This window comes from Fulmarus glacialis, unplaced genomic scaffold (assembly GCF_000690835.1).
Source record: "Fulmarus glacialis isolate BGI_N327 unplaced genomic scaffold, ASM69083v1 scaffold3670, whole genome shotgun sequence".
Lineage (NCBI taxonomy): Eukaryota > Metazoa > Chordata > Aves > Procellariiformes > Procellariidae > Fulmarus > Fulmarus glacialis.
This window is the reverse complement of record NW_009188201.1, coordinates 82,191-103,248: the sequence shown is the minus strand read 5'-3', so window position 1 is coordinate 103,248 and position 21,058 is coordinate 82,191. Positions and strand designations below refer to the sequence as shown.

At 43.9% G+C, this 21,058-nt stretch overlaps 1 protein-coding gene across 1 annotated transcript in view; it reads right to left on the bottom strand.

Annotated features, from left to right (window-relative positions):
• Positions 1-21,058, bottom strand: part of LOC104076702 (putative maltase-glucoamylase-like protein FLJ16351) — a gene marked incomplete at its 3' end in the record, with an annotated part of 57,914 nt that overhangs the window by 21,514 nt on the left and 15,342 nt on the right. Inside the window, exons 6-12 of the mRNA XM_009577653.1 lie at positions 20,280-20,405; positions 19,080-19,192; positions 10,666-10,791; positions 9,495-9,626; positions 2,791-2,904; positions 2,563-2,679; positions 2,395-2,479 (exon numbers count right to left, since the gene is read on the bottom strand). Coding sequence (XP_009575948.1) covers positions 2,395-2,479; positions 2,563-2,679; positions 2,791-2,904; positions 9,495-9,626; positions 10,666-10,791; positions 19,080-19,192; positions 20,280-20,405 — 813 coding nt within the window. The remainder of the gene's footprint in view (positions 1-2,394; positions 2,480-2,562; positions 2,680-2,790; positions 2,905-9,494; positions 9,627-10,665; positions 10,792-19,079; positions 19,193-20,279; positions 20,406-21,058) is intronic.

Sequence of the window (21,058 nt, the reverse complement as noted above, 5' to 3'; positions counted from 1 at the left end):
GGAAAATGCGATTCTCATCCTCTGCAGGTAACTTCCATGAAAATGCCATGTGAAGTTGAGCAGAAATTGGGCAGGTCAGATGTTTGGTATATACAGTGTATTTGTTTTTAGAGATGGAGTTGAAAATGTTATAAAATCCTCTCAAAAAAAGAAAGAAGGTAGATTCTTAAATATTCTTCTTTTGCATGCTTAATTAAGTGGACACACTATTGTAAATATTTCTCCGTGAGCAAGCAATCTTACTGCCTAATCGCGCTTTACTGTGTGTTTGCAGTTCATTACTACAAAGTGCATTTCTCTGTACCTGAAACCCCATTAGCCTCTTTGCTCTGCTGTGCCACCACAGCTGGAATCCTTGTGCTTGGATCTTTAGACGCAAAGACTCCAGTGTGGCTGATCTGCATCAGAAATAACTTAATTTATAGGCAATTTCCAAGTAACTTTGACGGATACGGCTTTGAAGAAGACACTAAGGTTCTGGGGAAAGTCACACTTAATGTCCCAATGGCACTTAATTATCAGCCCCATAAAATTAAGGTGGGATATGAAAGAAGATGCTGCCACAAGAATCATATTTTCATGCTTCATTCTTATTCTGAGTATTTTTTATTCTGCCTCAGTAATACTGATTATTTTACAATTGCATATTAATCTTCAGTATAAAGTGTTTTATAGAAAATTGATCTGAAGGACATCTGTTTTTAGAAGTTCAAACCACAGTTACATGTAATCGTGATTATAATTTAGATCAGGAGGCTGAAGGCTACACTGACAAAAAGCCTGAGGTACCGAGACTGGGACTTGCACAGATTCAGTCATCTAAGACAACAGTGAGCCCCCAAAACACTGCCAACCCCAGGAAGGTCCTAATGTCTTGTTGGACTAAGCAGCTTGGGTCCCACCTCACACCTATACCAGTCAAGGGCTTAGACAGCCAAGGGCATGCACAGTGTTGGCATAAAATGGAACATAAAAGAAAGCCCTTAAACACTGGTTGAAAACAGATCTCCTACATCTTGGAAAAAATGCCTTAGGCTCCTGTCTGCAGGAGGAAGACCAACACTGTAAGTCGCACGTAGAAGTAGGTGCACATGTGCACGAGAAGGAGCAAGTCAGAGAGAGAAACTGGGGTCAAAACACACCTGTCTTCAGCATCCCTCGTTGTCCTTACATGTCATGTAAATACCTAGGTCTCTGACTCCTCTATAACGGCTCAGACTTCAATGCTAGTTGTTGCAAAGCTCAGATTCATGGCTCAGAAGCCTCTTTATGGGTCCATTCCTCAGTCCCTTATTTGTGAGGATAAAGGGAGCTCTGCTGTTTTGGCCATCTTCCCCAAAGTCTCACACCTTTTTTTGCAGCTCTGAATGCTGACAGAAATGGAGGTAACTTAAGGCAAATGTGGAAATGTCTCGTCAGTTCCTGGGCTTTGGTCAATGACAAGACCCACAGGGCCAGTATACAACAGTGACAATCAGCGGTTTCCCCGCAAAGAGAGCAAACACCAAAATCATAATTAAAAACTCTGCTTCTGATTTCAATAATTTATAATCTTTTAAGAAAATTTTATATGTTTATGTTTCTTTGGTATTCAGAGTGAAAAAAAATGAGATTTAATAAATAAAATTAAGAATTCACATGACAGTACAACAGCCTGAAGGGAAAAAGGGGACATTTCCAATACTTCACTGTCCATAACTCATTTATGTATCAACTTCCTGCTGCATATTAGCATTGCTGAGGCAGCCGGGCTTTCCTGGGGAAATGTTGGCTGGATTAATTGCCAGGACCACTGGCACTAATTGTAAGTACTCATGGCTTCCTGGGGAAGAATGAGCATATCATTAGCTCGGCTACTGGAAGAGGTGTTCCCATTCCTATCAGTCTCCCATAGGCTTGGGCATTTTTAAACTTATTTTTAGCCCATTTCTAGTAAGGCAATGAAAATTTCTTTCCTAAGAGAAAGAAAAGATATTGAATTAAGGCATCAGGGAGATGTCATCTTCCTTGTCATGGTTTGTGGAAAAGGCAGAGACTGCCCATCCCTGGGACTAGCAGTGACGATGATAAGGCAGAAGGGTTACTCCTTCCATAAATCTGTAGCCGAGTTACAGTATATAGATATCTTGCCCTTTTTCTGATGTAGATCAGTTGCTCAGAGAATGGCAGGGAAGGCCATTTTTCTAGTCCTGTTACAAGGCAGCCCCAATGACAGAGGAAAGTGGCTTATGTTTGATACTCCACCAAAGCTGAGCCAATGGAGTCTTGAACAAATATGTAACTGAATGCACAGAACAGGCAGGGAAAGATGGAAAATGAGAGGATGGAATTTTTTTCTAAGAAATAGCCTATCCAGGATTAAATAAAACAGATTGTCAAGGAAACTTTACTTACTAGGGACGTATGGAGGGTTATTGATATCATTAACAGCACATCCAGGATACTGGCCTCTTAAGAAATTAGACCGTTCATTCATATCCTTTAATAAAAAGAGTAAGACACACGTCAAAAGCCTCATTTTCTTTTTTTAAAACAAGGGAGGGAAAATGTAATGAGACATACAATCCAGATCCCATCGTAATCAAGGACATCCTTAAACTCCAGACACATCTGGGTCCACCACTCAACTGTCCTGGGGATGGTGTAGTCAGGAAACACCAAGTCTCGGGGGGGCCAGGCCTAAAGTTCACAGGTATAACGCCTGGTTATCTTCTCATTTTTGTTACACAGCTGCTTTGTCACTTTGAAGCAGCATTAGACCAAATGCATGAGAGAATTTAATAAACCAACCTTTCCAACAGCAGGAGTTACACCATCTGAGTTGTTCACCCAGACTCCCATTTCCTCTCCGAGATCATAAGGCCTGTAAGTGCCCGGTTCTTCATCCTTAGTTATGAAAGAGTCCTGAAAACAGTGATTACACTTCCATTATCAAAATCCCAAAGGTAACAATTACTTTTCTATTTGTATATTTTAGAAAAATTTGGATGATGTTCTTAATGCAGATTGCAATAATATTGGAAGAAAACAGCATTAAAATTTAATAAGAGTTGAGAGCACATAATCATTTAGGAAAAGTCATTAAAGATATGTCGTGAGTATTTCTTATACAAGGCAAAAGTGATGTGAAATTATTAAATACCCTCGAGTTTATTTTTTTATGAGACATTCTATGTTCAAATTATTTTAGAGAGGCACTAGATTTTACTTTCCCCGCTGCTGAGGTCTCTGCTTGGCAGAGCAGGGTGCCACGCTGGGCATTCCCACACTTGGATACCTCTGGGTTTCCTCCAAGGCAATCCTCATTCCAGCTGCCTTAGCATCAGCAGGTCAATGCTGGAATAACTAAAACTTCTCAAGGGGCTTGAAGTTGGGACACATCCAATCTCAAAAGGACCTTGTTAATCCTCCCTTCAGATCCAATGTCAGACAAGGGTGTTTCATGCCAGTCTGATGCAGAGTAACCCAACTCATCCATGCCTGCAGGGCCATATGTCTCTGTGCTCCCCAGGCATGAAGACCACAGCACTTTACACCCCATAGTTCGTTCTTGCTGCCCCTTTCACTGCTTGGGGTGGTCACCACCTCCCATTGCTGCCAGTGGCATTGACACCACCAGCTTCTCTGCCTCAGGACGGCCATCAGTAGCCACCAAGCTCATTGAAAGTGAGCCTGATCTGCTCCTGGGGAAGATGGTGGCCCACCATGCCAGTGAATAATAAAGTTAGGAATACTTTGAGATGCCAGTGAGCGAAGAGGTACTATTCAACTCTGCTCAGCAGTCAACTGGGACTAAAAGGAGATAAGTGCGCTTTGCAATATGTCCCTAATTGGGAGCAGCTATCTGCTTTGTGTTATTTAGAAGAGAGGAAGATTGCAGCCATTTTATAAGAAGGGAATTCTTTATTTTTCTCTTAGAAAATGTTATTCCCTCAGGTTCTGCTTAAGGCAAAATCTTTCAGTTATGAAACACAATGGAGAAAAACACCACTGCAACAATTCTTCCATTCACTTATAGCTTGTGCAATAATTTAAGTGAACTTCAATTAAAATGTGATAGAAGTCTAACTAATAAACTTCCTAAGAACAAAAACTATCTGATCCCAAATGGTAAATTTCTTTAAAGGCATGTTTTAAAGCTCATTTTAATACCTAAATTAGTTGCCTGATTTACTTACTGTAAGCCCTCTGATAGCTATAGCCCTGGTGAGGAAAGTATATTCTTCCATGCCTGAGAAAAAAAGCCCCTGCTAAATCCCTACCTTAAGTGCAAAATTCTGTTCGACTTTAACTATCTAGCTCCAGCGTCACCTCCATATAGAGTGTAAGTGTCCATTACATTTTTAACTTGATTAATAGTTCACCTTTGGAAAAGAGAAGACTGTCCATCTGCAATAATTATCTTATAATTGTGGAAAAGATGTCTCTCAAGGGACTTGAAGACTGGAAGAAGTCAGCTTAATTAGCTACTCCTAATCCAAACTTCTGGTTTCCTTCAGCTGAAAGGTTATTCCAGTGCATAAATCTAATATATTATGCAGGTTTAGTATCGTCCTAAAGAGAACAAAACCCTGCATTCACAGGTTGTTTGTGGGGGAGGAAGTTCATGTTTATCATGTCTGTTAAATCTTCCCTAACTCATCTTTTTAGCAGCTCTTGGAGAGGAGGTGCTGACGATCCTTAAATCCAGCTGACTGCCCTGAGACTTGGGGGCACCCAGCACTTATCCAGACCAACGCACTTCCACCTATGGCCCCAAACATAGATTTTGACGCACATCCATAAAAACTCATCTCTGGAAATTTTAGCCTCTATAGCTCATAGAGCTGGACTTCAAAATATTAAAGCTATCAAGTGTAATTTTGAATCATAAGCATGTCGCTATTGACTTTTATTTGTCACTGTAATTTGTCACTCATGTCATTCCTAGCTGTTTCTATTTATAGTGTGATTTAATGGAAGGTATACGAGGTCTTTCATTAAAGCCCCTCTTCAGTAATAATATCATTTTACATTGTAGTCATTGTTACTTTTAGAACTTGTTTTTTTATTTCTAAAGAATATATTTGTTCTGACTCAGTTGAAGCATACATATTATACAGCACAGTAATGATGACCAAGTACTGACACTCTTAGACAAAATTTCCCTTAAATGGAGGTGGCCTCTGAAAGAGATCAGGAGAGAGAAGTGCTGAAGGGCTGCATTTAGAGACTCTGGTAATGGAGCCATGCTACTATCAAGGTGCCCATAGGCACGGAGGGCTCTCAGTATTGGATGCAAGCATGGGGACTGGACCGCCTGATGGTGAGGCACCAGCCACCCCAGCGGTGATGGCACAACCGAGTTCAGGGTGCCGTCCGCAGGCAGGTTACCAGTGTTAATACTGCTGGCTGTCAGGATCTGCACTTTGCTTGTGACCATAGTGGTCTGAGATGAGGAAGACTGAACCCACCTCCCCCAAAACCATTTGCTAGAGGTTTTACACGGCCCTAAGTGACTGCAATCAGAGCCCATTCCCTGAAATCATCATGAGGGAGGCAACAATCTACACTTGGGCAACTCACTCATTACTGTCACTACCCAAAGGGAATCTAAACAGAAAATTGTTCTTTTGGTATCAAACTGGATTACACCACCTCAAATACTGTGTTCAGTTTTGGGCCCCTCACCACAAGAAGGACATTGAGGTGCTGGAGAGTGTCCAGAGAAGGGCAATGAAGCTGGTGAAGGGTCTGGAGAACAAGTCTTCTGAGGAGCGGCTGAGGGAACTGGGGCTGTTTAACCTGGAGAAGAGGAGGCTCAGGGGAGACCTTATCGAGCTCTACAACTACCTGGAAGGAGGTTGTAGCGAGGTGGGGGTTGGTCTCTTCTGCCAAGTAACTAGTGATAGGACGAGAGGAAATGGCCTCAAGTTGCGCCAAGGGAGGTTTAGATTGGACACTAGGAAAAACTTCTTTGCTGAAAGAGTGGTCAGGCCGTGGAACAGGCTGCCCAGGGGAGTGGTGGAGTCACCATCCCTGGAGGGATTTAAAAGACGTGTAGATGAGACGCTTAGGGACATCGTTTAGTGGGCATGGTGGTGTTGGGGTGACGGTTGGACTCGATGATCTTAGAGGGCTTTTCCAACCTTAATGATTCTATGATTCTATGATACACTTGCCTTGATTGCAGTTAGCATGGCTTTGCTGTCACTTGGGAATGAAACCCTTCATACTGTCCCAGCTCCTGACTCAACTTATGGGAATGCTTTATATCATTAAAGAATGCTAACAGTCAGTTTGACAGAAATATCAGCAACTGTAATAAAGTGAAAATAGAAAACTTCACTGCCAGTGCAACCTATACTTCCCATTAGCTTTTAAAAAATGAAGGACAAACTGGGTCAGCTTTTGTCTAAAGCTTGTCTAAAGAAACAGAGCAGAAGATAGTCCTTAGTTACAGGTTAGTGGAAGGAGGAAAGAAGGGCTTCCTATCTGGATTCCCATTAGCTCATTACATGAATTAAGATTTTTTGTTACATTCCTTGCATCTGCCTAACAGCTGAATTTAGATTTATATAGCAACAGCTCCTTGCACTGCTCTAGCATGTGCCATCTGAGAAACTGAAAGGGCTTTAAAAATGTTCTTGAAGTTAAACTCACAAGTAAGAAGATAACGTAGCTCACCCACTAAACCGTGACTGCTTGTCTGTAGCTTCTTACCCAGCAGCAAGTGCAAAAAACTGGAGGCATCCTAACTTTGATGAAAAAGAGGTGACTACTATGTATTTATTGAAGGACAAGAGTGTTCACGGGAAGAGCTACCCCAAACTCATGGTATTTTGCTGATACATTCATGTCTTGCAAACGTTTTTGGGATAAACCTATATATAGGCAGGTGGCATTTAATGTTACAGCTCTAAAAGATTAGATAATTTTTAGAGCAGTATAGAGCAGTGTAGAGCAGGATACAGGGAGCCTAAACTGCCTAATAGTTGGAAAGAGCGCTCAGTCCTGACAGCACATGTTCATCTACCACCTGGTTAGTTATTTACAATGATGTATCCAGATAATTTTGGACTATTTTTGTCTTGAAGTTGCTCTCCATCAGAGTGACTTAGTAATCTGTTACTGTTTAAACTCTGTGCCTTGGACCTCCACTGATGGAAACTATTTTCACTGCTGCACCCTGGAGCTTCTCATGATTTACAGCTGCAGAAGAACTAGGACCTTCATGGGAATGTATCTTTGAGGACAAATTGCTGGCAAACAGCGCTCACTATATAGGCTGCTATTTCCATTATCAATATGTAATTGATCACTTGTTCTGTATGGTTTTGTTTGAGATTCCTAGCAACAAATGCAGTTATAGTACAACAAAGTGAAGATTAAGCCAATAATAATTACAGAGCAGGTATTTTTAACAAAACTACCAAAAAAACCCCAGCAGACTGAAGAACAGCAAAGCTCATAACTGGATTTTAAAAAGAAAATACTGATATGGGTATCTGTGGTGCTGACTAGTCCATCCTCAGTCATATGCTAAACTTTACAACAAATTGTGGAGGAAAAAATAAGGACAGGCAGGCACTTCTGACTTAATCTATCTATTTGACAAGATAATGTGATTTTTAGATGAGGAAATTGCAGTAGGTCTCGGTTATCTTGACTCCAGTAAACATCTGATACACCACCACAAGTGAAAGAGGAACTGTCCCACAATTTAGGACTCTGCTATTCAGTCTTTCTTCCCACAAGCCTTTGACAGGATCCCCATGACAAGATGAGCAACGTGGCCCTTGTTTTAAAAGGACTGGATCAAGTTAGGGCCCAAACATTAGTGGCCTGTCCATTACGATTCAGCTGGATTAACTGGTCTCCTTACAAGCGTGTATATATATATGTAAAATGTAGGTAAATGTGATGCAGGGCTTTGTCATATGAGACAATTTTTAGCAGAAAGAAGGAAATATTTCTGCCATTCTCCAAACACTGTGAGGGCATCATCTGGAGTGCTGTGAATTCCAGTTATCTGCTACACAGGCAAATGCATTCAAACTGGGGCACATATAGGAGAGAACTACTACAATGACATCTGAAGGCCTCATGCAATAAAAAGAGTATAAAATACTTCCATTTGTTTAGCCTAGCAAAAAAGGCTGAGGGAGAATATGCTTGTTCGAATAAGTATATCAAGAAAGAAAGTAGAAGGACGGGAGACTGGCAGTTTGAGGTAAATAAGAATAGTAGCCAAATGAAAGGTGTAAGCTGACCATTTAGGCTGGAAAATAGAAGACTGCAATTACAGCAAAAAGCCCTGAGAGGGACTCTGTGGGACTGTCTCCTCCTCCTTCCCCTGTGGTTCAGCTCAGCCTGAGCCGTGCCTGATGGATCTGTCGGACCTGTTCGCAACACCCGCTTGGGAGGGACCCCTGGCCCTGGGCAGCCAGCTCCCTGCTTGCCTTGCCTTGTGGGCAGGCAGGTTTATCCTAATGTCTACCTTAAATCTTTTCTGTTGCAATTTAAAGCACTTTTCTTCTTATCCTCTCCCTAGTGGTTATGGAGAACAAATTACGCCTCTCTTCTCTGCAGCGATGCTTCGCACCCTGCGTGCGCTGCTCCAGGTCTTGGCACTCCTGAGCCTTCCCACCCCGATCCTTTCCAGGCGGGGCGACTGCCCCAGCCTGCGCTGGGGAGCGCAGCCCTCCTAGCACTGCGCTGCTGGGGGGCCCTGGAGAGCAAGGTCTTATGCATCTACCAAGGACTTTTCATTAATGTCTTAATTTATTTAATTTTTTATTTAAATTTCAATTTAATTGGTCTCCAATTTCCTTGCCACCATTGGCACTCACTTAGCTATTGTGACAAAAAGTAATTTTGGCACAAGGACATGTATGGGGACTTGCTGGAGAGAAACAGCAAACTTTCGTGGAAAAATTGACGGGGGAAGATGGAAAACTTCAATTTTCACTTCTGCCCAAGTTAATTCATTTGGTCATATGTCAATTTTGGTTACAGGTTCAACATACATTTCCCACAAATTTTCATGCAAAGAAATGTGTCTTACATTAATTTAGATAAAAAGTAAATATAAAGCAATGAATTGTAGTTACTAGTTTTCCAGAGTGATTACGAATAGATTTTTTCCACTATTCAGCTATTTTTGTGTGCATATTAAACTCGTCTGTTTTTTTCAGGAAAAGAATTGTGTGACAGCAATCTATCTCAACTCAGCCCTGAACAGAGGCAAAATTTCTCATAACCGAGTGGGAAAAAGTGAAAGAGAATTAATGTTATGGTATAGAGATGATGCTGGTACATAGATATCTGATAAATGCAACACATTTAAATATGAAATCTGTGAGAAATTGTTCTTCAGCTCTTCTCAACAAATGACAAAAATGGAAAATCTGCTACAATAGCATGCATGTGTTAGCACCTACATACTGCTATGAACACTATGCTGCAAATAGTTCTTATAAATGGAGAAATAATTAGCAACAGCATTAATTTACCAGAATCACGACATTGTGCATTCCTTCCTTCTTCAGCTGTTGGAGGTAGTCTGGCAGACCTGCAAAATTCACTTTATCATAGGTAAAGTCCAGGCGACGTTCCATGTAGTCGATATCAAGATGTTGGACATCCTAAACATTTTTAAAGTAAACATTACATGAGTACTTCATCCAGCTCTGGAGCCCTCAGCACAGGAAAGACATGGACCTGTTGGAGCAGGTCCAGAGGAGGGCCACAAAAATGATCAGAGGGAGGGAACACCTCTCCTATGAAGAAAGGCTGAGAGAGTTGGGGTTATTCAGCCTGGAAAAGAGAAGGCTTCAGGGAGACCTTATTGCAGCCTTTCAGTACTTCAAGGGGGCTTATAAGAAAGATGGGGACAGACTTTTTAGCAGGGCCTGTTGCGACAGGACAAGGGGTAATGGTTTTAAAGTAAAAGAGGGTAGATTCAGACTAGATATAAGGAAGAAATTTTTTACGACAAGGGTGGTGAAACACTGGAACAGGTTGCCCAGAGAGGTGGTAGATGCCCCATCCCTGGAAACATTCAAGGTCAGGTTGGACAGGGCTCTGAGCAACCTGATCTAGTTGAAGATGTCCCTGCTTGTTGCAGGTGGATTGGACTAGATGACCTTTAAAGGTCCCTTCCAACCCAAACTATTCTATGATTCTGTGATTGAAGTATTTGATACAGAAAATCAGAATGTATGCAACTGCAATTCTAAAAGGTAACTAAAGTATGAAATGAAACCTAACAGATCAGCTATAATAATTGTAAATAATTGTCAGGCCAGATTCGGCTCCTATAAACTTACGTGGTAGCAATGGACAAAGTGGAAATATAGAAGTCCTAGTTTAGCAACTGTTTGGCAGTGATATGCATCAGAAGTACCGTAATTTAATTTTAAAATGCACCTTATACTGCGTAACAGTAAATCCACACCAGAATCGCCTGCTATGCAGCCAACAGCAGCACTTAAACCTCATGTTCAAAGCCTGCTTTAAATGTTCTTTTAACATTATAAAGACATTACATACAAAACCACTACATAAAATTATGAACATCCTTTTATTCTACAATTCTCTTTGTAGGATAATCCTCTATTATAATTCTATTCATCTCACTTTGGATTGTAAAATTAGCATACACAGTGAAAAATTCATACTTACATATGGGATATCATAGTAGCGCATGCGATCGACAGTTTTCTTTAAAACATCAACGCTGCCATAACCCCATCGGGAGAGATGAAATCCCAGAGACCAGTAGGCAGGCATGTGTGGGCGTCCAATGGCCTACAGCGGGAATGAGGAATACAGAAATGCAAAGGGTGGGATGAAGAGAAGTTATTCTGAAACACCAGGAGAGGCTCCCAGCTCATTTAAGCCATGAAGATCGGGGCACAGGTATCACACACCCATGAAATGCCCTTTCCTTTCTCAGAACGGCTCAATGTACAGTATGCTTGGCTTCAAAAAAGCACTTCTCCTGGTGGACCCTTGTCCTTAGCAGAGGCTTTGAGTGACACCCACACTGAGCATCACTTCTAAGAACACCCCAGTGGAAGACACAATGTATAAAACCCAGGCTAACGTTAAATGAGGGTCTCACTCCACACGGTAGCACATGCCTTCACTTACGCGGCGCATGCTGGCGGAAACCCAGCATGGAGCCTCGCACCGCCCGAACCTGGCCAAGACCACAAACCCTTTGGTCAACAGCAGGCAAATTTCTGACGCTACACAGCAACGTCAGCTTTGCTAATTTCTCTTGCCGCATCCAGCTGAACTAACTCATCTAGAGTCTGATGTTTATTTGAGCTCTCTGAAGTTTTAATTATGTTTACACACCACCCTGATGAAATTCAGTTACTTACGACTGACTGCTCTCATTGCTGGCCCACAGCATTGTGTTGCCAGGCATTGACAAACCTCTTCAAGGTCAGAGTTACTGTTTGGTCCCAAAATTCTCAACTGAAACACAAGGTAATGAGTTAAATATGATTTTATAAATATTTGATTTCCACCGGCTCCACGTAATCCAGCTGTAAATTGCATGAGGAAACTCGATTGAGAGCACAGGGGAGCGAGGCATCCTGCTCTGCTTTCCCCAGTGAGAGCTGCTCTGGCAACCTGGGACAAGCAGCAAGCAACCATAATGTGTCTGTTCTAGAAATAAGCTGAAATCTGGCATTGTCTCATTAGTACACACTGGTGTTTTCTGGGGGACATCTCCCGAAATCCTTACTCTAGTTTTAAACAGTTAGATCCCATGAAATCAACCTTTGTTCAGTATTTCTAACATCCTTGCAGGCAATACATGAAAATCAAGTAGCTAGTAAGCATCCATAATTATTAATCAGTTGCAGCTATTGACTCCTTTTGGCTAAGTAACTGTTCCTCCCTTATTCCCTTGTGGATCTCCATAATTAGCGAATTACACTAAGAAGTGAAAAAGAACAAAACTTGCATATTGGCAGGTAAACCACATCTACTTTAATTAAATAAAACAAGGCACTCCTGGCACTCTGTATCTATTGCATTGCTAAGCTCTCCAGAGATCACAACGCATAAAGGCACGTCTTTGTATGGGATTTTCTCCAGTAAGAGTCTGACCTGGGAAAGCAATGCTGAACTTGAAATTGCTCTAAAATACGTCACAGATGCTAGAGCTGGTGGGATGTGCAAACTGCACCAGACAGAAAAACAGATGCAGGAGAGAAGCGGGGAAAAGCAGAGGATGTTTTAATGCACCTGAGCTGCGGGAACACGCAGGATAAATTGCTTCCAAACAAGAATGGCTTGTGGACAGACTGGCGAACTTTAAGCGCTTATTACAAATTTGTCTACAGTGTGCTTTGACTTGTTGGGATGCTGATATCTCACCTAAGAAACAGCAGGAGGAGGCCAGAACAACTGGTGAGGTTAATGGTTTGAGTCCCTCCAGGAGGGATGCTCTGGCTGAGCAGCACAGCTGCCCCATACGCCTGCTACTTGTCCCATTCCACCAGACTTAATTGTCTTCACCCTCCTCCACACCTAATTCACCTCCAACTTAGCTGGAGGCTAAGCCCTTCGGAGGAAGCAAGAGCAGCTATCAGCAGCATGCTCCTGATGCAGCTGCACTTTGCCTTCACTGCACGCCGCTGCGCCCTTGCCAGGAGGACAGACGAAGGTGGTCCCCTACCATGTAGGGGGAGGCTGGTGGGTAGAGACACACCGTTGCCACCACAGTGCAGTCTCGTCTGGTTACATGTGTCATTGGTTATTTCCAGCCTGTGTGGACACACCTGATCCCCCCAGACCATCTTTCAAGCTCTGCTGGGGTTTCCCGAGGAGAGGTGAATGGGGCACGATGGCTTGGGACGATCTCCTAGACACTGTGAGCTGGCACCGAGGTGTCCAGCAGAGCACGGCAAGCCTCAGGGCAAGAAGTCTGATTCTGTCTCACAACAATATGGCACTTGCCATATTAAGGATAAATTCATCTAAGGAGGCAGCAGAGCTTGTTTTAGACCAGCCAAGGCTGCAAGATGAGCTCTGTGAACCCCACCACTTTGTGCTCCTAAAGCAGATGTACATTTTGCCCTTGCTTTCTCTACTGTAAACAGAGAGTGACCTCTACAAACAAGGTTAAAAAGACAGACCAAAACAAAAGAACTCCCTAATGAATTAAAACGTTTTGTGCACAGGCTTCTCCCCTTGGACAAGAAGAAGAAGGAAAACCAGATGATAAATATTAATCCTGAGGCTGAACACAGAGCCCAGTGCCCTGGCAGGATGTCTGCATGGCATCCGCTGCCTCTCCCCGAGCAGGCTGGGAAACGGGAACCGCTGCAGGGGTGACCAGTCTGGGCAGAGGCAGCAGGAACCGCTGGGCAGCCCTGCTCTAGGTCCTGCGATACCCTGCATCACAGCTGGCTGGGGAGGACGGAGAGAGACAATCGCCTATACAACGTGGTTCAAGAGCTGAATGGGGATCTGGTTCTGCCCCTGTGTCCGGCCGAGCACCCAGGTGGACACCAGTGGGGCTGGAGGTGGAGCTGTGGCCACCGGGGTGCCGGCCAGGGTCCTTCCCAAAGGGCACGTCCCCAGTGCTGGGGTTTGCTGGGGTTCAGCTGCTCACCCTTACGTGACCGGTGCTGTTTCACCTGCAGAATGCAGAGCTGCCCCACGGCGAGGCAGTATTTCGTGACAGCATCCCTTGAGGAGTTTGGGATTACAGCTGAACCAACTGAAGAAAATCCACCTTGCAAGCAAGATATTAAGTTTTAAAGCAATTAGTTCCCCAGGTTCACCAGGCTGGCGCATCTATGGTGAGCTTAATTGAAAGCAGCAGAACATTTGAAAAGGAAGGATGAAAACAGGGCAGCTGGGAAAACAAATGTTCTTTTTTCTAATTATGCTGTGGACTCTCTCTAATGGATCCCCCTGAAGCTTCCTGGTAAAGTAACTGACATATGGTACCTACTCACAGATGGATCAGCCGAGGCAGGGATGTAATTTTGCAAACCTGAAAACTCATGTTGGATTTGATATATATTTAGGATCTAGTTAATTCATATAGATTGCATTCTGCATACAAATGATCATAAAATGCAGTAGGCAGAGAAAGCCTGCTTGGCAAAATTGACTCCCATAGAATGAGAAAAGGTAAATGAGGTATGGCAGGGGAACTGAGGGAGGAAAACATGAGAAATGCAGAAACAGCAAACATATGGGGTATCCAAACTGAGAAAACAAATGGGAAGATATGGTAGTGCAGAAACAGAAAAAAAAATAGATCCTATTTTCTGTTCCACAATCCCTCCTGTACTTGGTTCTTAAATAACTCCTGGTGTTGTTTAATAAATTCACTGTTAGTTTTTCCAGGTTTACATAACCTGGCATTATGTAATTTTTTTTCACTTTTTTCAGATGCACCTGAGAGGTGATGAATCTAGGAGGTGCCCTGGAAGCGTTTTGCAGTAAGAACAAAGTTCAGTGAAAACTTGTATATCTAACAGCTAAAATCTGTTGCCCAGGGAGCAGGTGATTTGTATTCACTTTCCCTGTGTTGGGTTATTGGACAAATTACTATGAGCATCAAGGATATCAACAAAGCTATAAATGCTATATAGTAAATCAGGATCCTATTCTATTAACACTATGACCAAAGACTTTGATGCGAGAGAGACGGCTGAAGAGTTATACCCTATACATCATAGAGGCCATAGAGATACTCTTTCCCATGCTTACAAAGGAGCTGAGATCTCCAGTAGCGCAGGTACAGGGGCTCAACATGGAAGATAGATTGCTAATCTTGCACCCTAATTAGCCATATAAAATTGACTCTTGAAGCTTGATATTTGCTTAAACTTCCTTTCTTTAAGGAAGAGCTGTAGGAGGAAACTATAAAAATCCAAGCGGGGTAATGCTCTGGATTTAGACACAGAAATAGTGTGTTTGGATAATCACACAATGGCTAAATTACACAGGTGCTCCTATGGCTCAGATATCTGTATCCAGCTTATCCTCTATGGCTGAGGTAGGCAGGTGAGTGCTGTGGGCACCTAGTTAGGCAGGGGGTAACCTTCACTCAAAGCCTATGCACAGAAGCTGAATTTTGTTTTAGGAGAGAAAGAAGAAAGGCCCTGCAACCGCTGAACCATTAAGAAGATGCTCACAACTTCAGGAGTCTAAAAATTTTAAGGCCTTTCAATGCCAAGGTCTTCAAACCTTGTTCTCTGCTGCACACACACTTATCAGCTGCTTAGTCTTTCTTGGGGGACCCATGAATTCAACTGCGAGACTCTCACTGAATCATCTGTGATAAACTGTAGGTCCAAGCAGGTTCTTCATGTTACCTCTCAAATAGGAGGCTGGACTAGAGACCTCCTGAGGTCCCTTCCACCCAGAACTATCCTACGGTTCTGTAAGGAGGAAGTAAACCAGCAATTTGCTCTCAAAACAGAATTAGGAGACATGCAGTATGCTCTCTTAAAGCTTGTCATCAGATAATTTGTGATAAAATAACAAATTCATGGCCTTCACTCCACCCAACAGCTGTTAAATGTCCATTTGTTGAACTATAACTTTCCCGAGTGTCTTGTTATGGAGCTCATGTGCTACTGTTACGCATTGTTACTCTGTCCTGAAAGGCCACCAGTGGACTTGGCAACGGTGGTCTGGTATTAGGTCTGGCTGTAGACCCTCAGCTAGGCTCTTTAGCTTGTTACTGCTTTTTCCCATCCTCCTGCAAACCGAGGTGTTTGCCGTAAAAAGTGAGATTTGTGTTATGTAACTGTTCCGCACACTGGACCTCTTCTGTAGTAGGAGAAAAGTGTGATTACTGTCAATTACATATACAGCTGTGGCAGGACCGTCTCTGATGTGCCAGGAGCAGTGCTCCTCGCGGCCGGGCTCAGGGACAGGAGGGAGCAGAAGAATCGGGATGGAGATTTCTCCTTCCCCTTGCACGATGCCCAGCACATGCCCTATTGCTGCCATCAGTGCTGCAGCCCTGTGGTGCCACTGGCAGGATGCGTCCTACAGCCCACCTCTGCTCTGTGCAGGACACCGCAGGGGGGACGGAGGCACTGGCACTCAGCCCTCTGCTCCTTTCCCACTCCCTGCATCGCCCTTGGAGCCCATTTAAAGCAGATTAGCCTAGGCCAGGCTGGCACCTGGGGCCACCACGGCTTTCGCTGCCACCTGTCCTTGCCCCGCGGATGCACAGAGAGGCTGGTGGCCCTGGCAGGGCAGCCGCAATCATCCCTGATCACCATGCAGGGAGCCCCCCCTCTTGGCACAGCCTGGCTGTCTTGGCACAGCTGGCCACGCAGCAGTGGCTCTGGGCAAGAGCCTGTGGGCCACCCCTGGGTGCTGGCAGCAACCTGGAGAGGTGCATGGGGAAAGCTTATGTACTCCAGAGTCCCAGTATAGAGCTTCGTTACAAAGCTTTCCTTACTCACTGGTTTGGAGTGAGCTGCATAAAAGCTAAGCTCCTAAATCTTTCACAGAAACAAGCACGGCGGGGGCCAGGGGGGTTCCTCAGGTTTTGAAGTGGCAACAGCACAAAATGTTTGAGAAAGGTTTGGAGCACTTTGCTCTGGACACAGCTGCCTTGCTCTGAACAGCCATACACTGGCTGGCACCTGGCCACCCTGCCATACCACTGGGCCCACCCTGAAGAGGATGCAATGGGTGGTCCCTGCAAAAAGCCCCATGCAGTGATTTTGGGCAGATGCTTACACAGCTGGGAGGGGGGTGCTCTTCCCCCAAGGAGCTCGTTGCAGCAGGGCAGCCTGGTCCCACCAGTGTTCCCTGCAGCTGGGAGCTCCCAAAACACCACTTCCCAGAGGAGACCCATGCAAACAGCCAAGAGAGCTGAGGGATGCTGCTAAGCGGTGCCTTGCAGACATCGGTCACACTGCTCCTTTCCACCCCCTCTCCTTCCCCGGGGTGTGACAATGACTGCGCAGGAAAGTCCTCTCGGTGTGACAGAAAATACAATTGAAAAATAAAGTCTTTTCTATCTCCTTCACCTTCCCACATATCTTGTGCATAAAAGCCAAATCATTACCCTAGGGACTAATAATATGGTAATTGTAACATTTGCGATCCGGGAATTTCAGGATGTTTACTGAAGAAATTATTATTTCACTATGAAATTGCTACCATGCATTCTTTAAGATTCCCTAGAGAGCTGAGCGCAAGCTCGAAGAATACAGAACAGGGGATTTTTTGTCCTGGCATGTGACATGTCTAGTTAGGAGACGCCCACCGGCTCCCCTTTACCTTGTTTTCTTTGCTCCAGCTCCATTTCCAGAGAGGCAGGGGTGGAAAGTGAGCTGCCAGTACCCATCAGCTGGGGAGTGAAAACTCTCTCATTTTATTTTCAGCTGCTGGCCACCTGCTAAGCCACAGAAATGCTGCCTTCAAACACCAGCGAAAGACTTTGAAAAGAAACGGGGATGGCTGTAATCTCCATCATGCTGCTGCAGTGACTCCCCTGAAATAGGTGCTTTCATCATTGGGATCAAAGCTGTGGCTAGGGGGAAAGTCACTTTACTTTTTCTTTCTTTGGTTTGGGTTTGGTTGGGTTTTTTTTTTGTTTGATTGCCAACGTGTAAGTTCAAAACCCAGTTTGCTGGTTGGTCTGTGGCACCGGGGATGGAAGTGGCTGGTGAGGGAGATGTACAGAGGGAGCTGGAAATCTCTGAGCCACAGAGCAGTCTCTCCCGCTCCGGGACGTGGAGGGGCACTGGCATGCTCCCACCTCTCTGGGAGGCACCATCTGAACCTCTGCTTGGAAAAGGAAGGTCTAGCAGAGCCTACCACCCTGGGGAGGCTCCAGCCTTCCCCAAACAGCAACATGAGCAAGGCTGTTTCTCCCTTCCATCACCAAAACAGAACCCAGCAATACTTTCCTTCTGGGCTAAATCCTCTTTTTCCTTCCGTCCAAACCACAATATTCCCGTTCCCATTTTCAGGCACTTTAAAAGAAGGCAAGCATAGGATATGGAGGCTTTAAAAAGCCAGGAAAGACAAAACGTTTGCTGAAAATCAAAGCTCAGGCCCCCCTCCCCTTGGGGTGGTGGAGGGGAAGGCAGAGCACATGCCCATCTCACTGCGAGCTCCAGCTGCCCGGCTCCGGGATGCCCTACCGCAGGCTGCTCGGCACCTCTGGTTGCAGCTTAATCCTCAGGGTCTGCACACATGAATCCCCCTTCTCACAGTGACTTGCCCCTTCTCAGCTTTGCTCCACACTCTTTAGGCTTGGCACTGGTTTCTTTATATACAAAGCTTGGTTCTGAGGTGGCAATTTTCTGTGCAAGGGCCCAGTTAATGCATCACCTGGCATTTGGTGACCAGGAAGAACATGTTACCTGTTACTTTTTTCTGGGCAGCCCTCACTGGGTAAGAATTGCATGTACACTCCCAAAACAGCTATTTGCATGTGTACTCTCAGTTCTTTGGAAAACACTGGGCAACTGGAAAACAAGTAGTTATGCTCTGTGAGACAGCAGTAAACATGGTTTTTTTTCACATCTATGCTCTCCAATGCAATTACATGGATTTTCATTAGTAAAAAACAGGCTGACGGCTCCAAAATCAACAGGCAATTCCACTGGCAAATAAAGGCTTGAAGCCTTTGAAGTTCATTCAACATCCAGCAGATGTAAAGTTCCCAAACATTCTCATCTGTGTTCTGCCTAGTTTGTTTACACCATCCACAGTGTCAAAACACACTTATGGTCATGTAGTGAAGACTGTAAAACTATCACGGCTCAGAGAAGAGTAAGCTTGGACAAATTTCTTTCTAATCATTGCATCCCTTTAATGCACTCCTGCTTTCGTTACTGAAACACTGCAGGAAAGGCTGAAGATGTGCATTGAACGCCCAGCCAGTCTGCTACACTCAGACAGACCGTTCGCTGATGCTTGAGCACACACCAGGTTGCCCATGGACCTGAAGCTGCGGCTTTGTATGAACAGATCCGGACAAAGCTTTGGCTGCGCTACCTGCTGATACTACCAGATACTGACGGGAGTTCGTTACAAGGTACTGCCCCGTGTGCCATCTGCACTTCTCTACTAACCTCTGTGTATTGCTGAATTACATTTTCGGGAGTTGGTCCAAGAAAGTCATAGAAGTCAAGGATCCCCCCAATAGTGCGGAAAGTTAGGGATGGATTTGGACTCAGAGAAACATCTGAAAGGAAAAAAACAGGTTCTCAGTACAAACTCTGCACTATGCGTGGGAATAGTTCAAGGCTGCATCAGAGGAGGTTCAGACTGGACATTAGGAAGCATTTTTTTACTGAGAGGGTGGTCAAACACTGGAACAGGCTTCCTAGAGAGGTGGTCGATGCCCCAAGTCTGTCAGTGTTTAAGAGGCATTTGGACAATGCTCTTAATAACATGCTTTAACTTTTTGTCAGCCCTGAAGTGGTCAGGCAGTTGAACTAGATGATCGTTGTAGGTCCCTTCCAACTGAAATAGTCTATTCCATTCTATTCTATCTTATCCTATCCTATTCTAGATGCATGCGCACTGGGCTCTTCCATGCATAAATGTATCCCCAGACAGAGGTGGCTACACATTCAAGTCACTACCCGATGCCTTGTGGGTACGATCGGCTGAGCAAACAGGACCTATACAGAGGCTAGCAGTTGCCCAGTGTTTCTGTAATCTCTACTTTCAGATTGGCATTGTGCAGCAATAAATCACAGAAACCCACACAGAGTAGATTGCACAGATCCATTTGTCTCAGTTTCATTTATATAAAAAGGAACCACAAGCTTGTGTTTAGGGTTCCTCTATGCTATTTTAATCTTCTTATTGGAAGTCATTGCCTGCCAGGGGAAACTGATTTTATAGACTGAGTGAAGATTCCCCTTTTCCGAAATTATACCACTGGATTAATACAGTAAGGTGACCATGGCAACGCACAAAACTGTTCTTCACAGACAGAATATAGGACTAACCTAAATTGATTTGATTCAGTTATGCCAATCCCAGAGGAAATTTCTTCCACCTTCTCTTTTCCCTCTATGTGCATTTATTTAAAAAAAAAAAAGGAAATACATATTTTCACTGAAAATACCTTACCTTGTTAAACAGTCATTCTAATGAAATCCCTTTGAAAACTTTATAGTAACTCCTGGAACTTCAGTTACGGAACAGTCACTCATATTTCTGTCACATTGAAAAAGCAATCAGTAAAACAGTTTTTTATATTTACTAATTTACCATCTTTCTATATGTAGTCCATATAGAGAATTCATATATCTTTTTACCTTGTGCATTGGAGTTCAGAAGGAGAACACCATGGGCATTGGAGTCGGCTTCTACACACATATAGAAAGGGTGAACTCCATAGAGGTTGGCAAATGACTGAAACATAAACAGCACATTAGGTATGGCTGTTTTTCATCATTTTTGTCAGCTAGGTAGGTATGCAAAGACAAGGCAATAAATTCATTCATAGTTAGAGACTTGTTGTGAAAGGCTGGGGATTTTTTAAATTTGAACTAGTGTGGAGTCAAATTGATAGAAAAGAGGGGTTTTTTCTGCCTCAACACAGTGCTTCTTATTAGTCTTTCTTAGTTAAACCCTCCATATTCTGCCAAACCCTCCAAAATGGCATGGGTAAGAAATACTTTACTTTGCTAGTTAAAATAGACACATCAACCACTGACCCCAGTTTAGCCAAACATTTAATGAGCCCTGCCAAAGTCCAGCTTGTTTGGATGAACAGGGATTGATTCAACATGAAATGAAATTCTTTCCTGAACAGGACCTTGGCACGCAAAATACTTTTTTCTGAAAACTAACTGCACTGTGAGAAAGCTTCTGATGGAAGGTTTCAGAGTCCCCTCAAAATGACTCATGGTTTTGTCATTTAATTAAAACTTACGACACCTGCAAAACCTGTGACATTCCGTGTTTGCCATCGATTCACATTAGCAGTGTTACCATAGAGAGAGGTGCTCCCTCAGCAAAGCTGTACCTCGCCACCTCCTTTTTGTGATACAAGTTTAGGACAAAGTGTTGCATGAAGTGAATTACCGTTGGT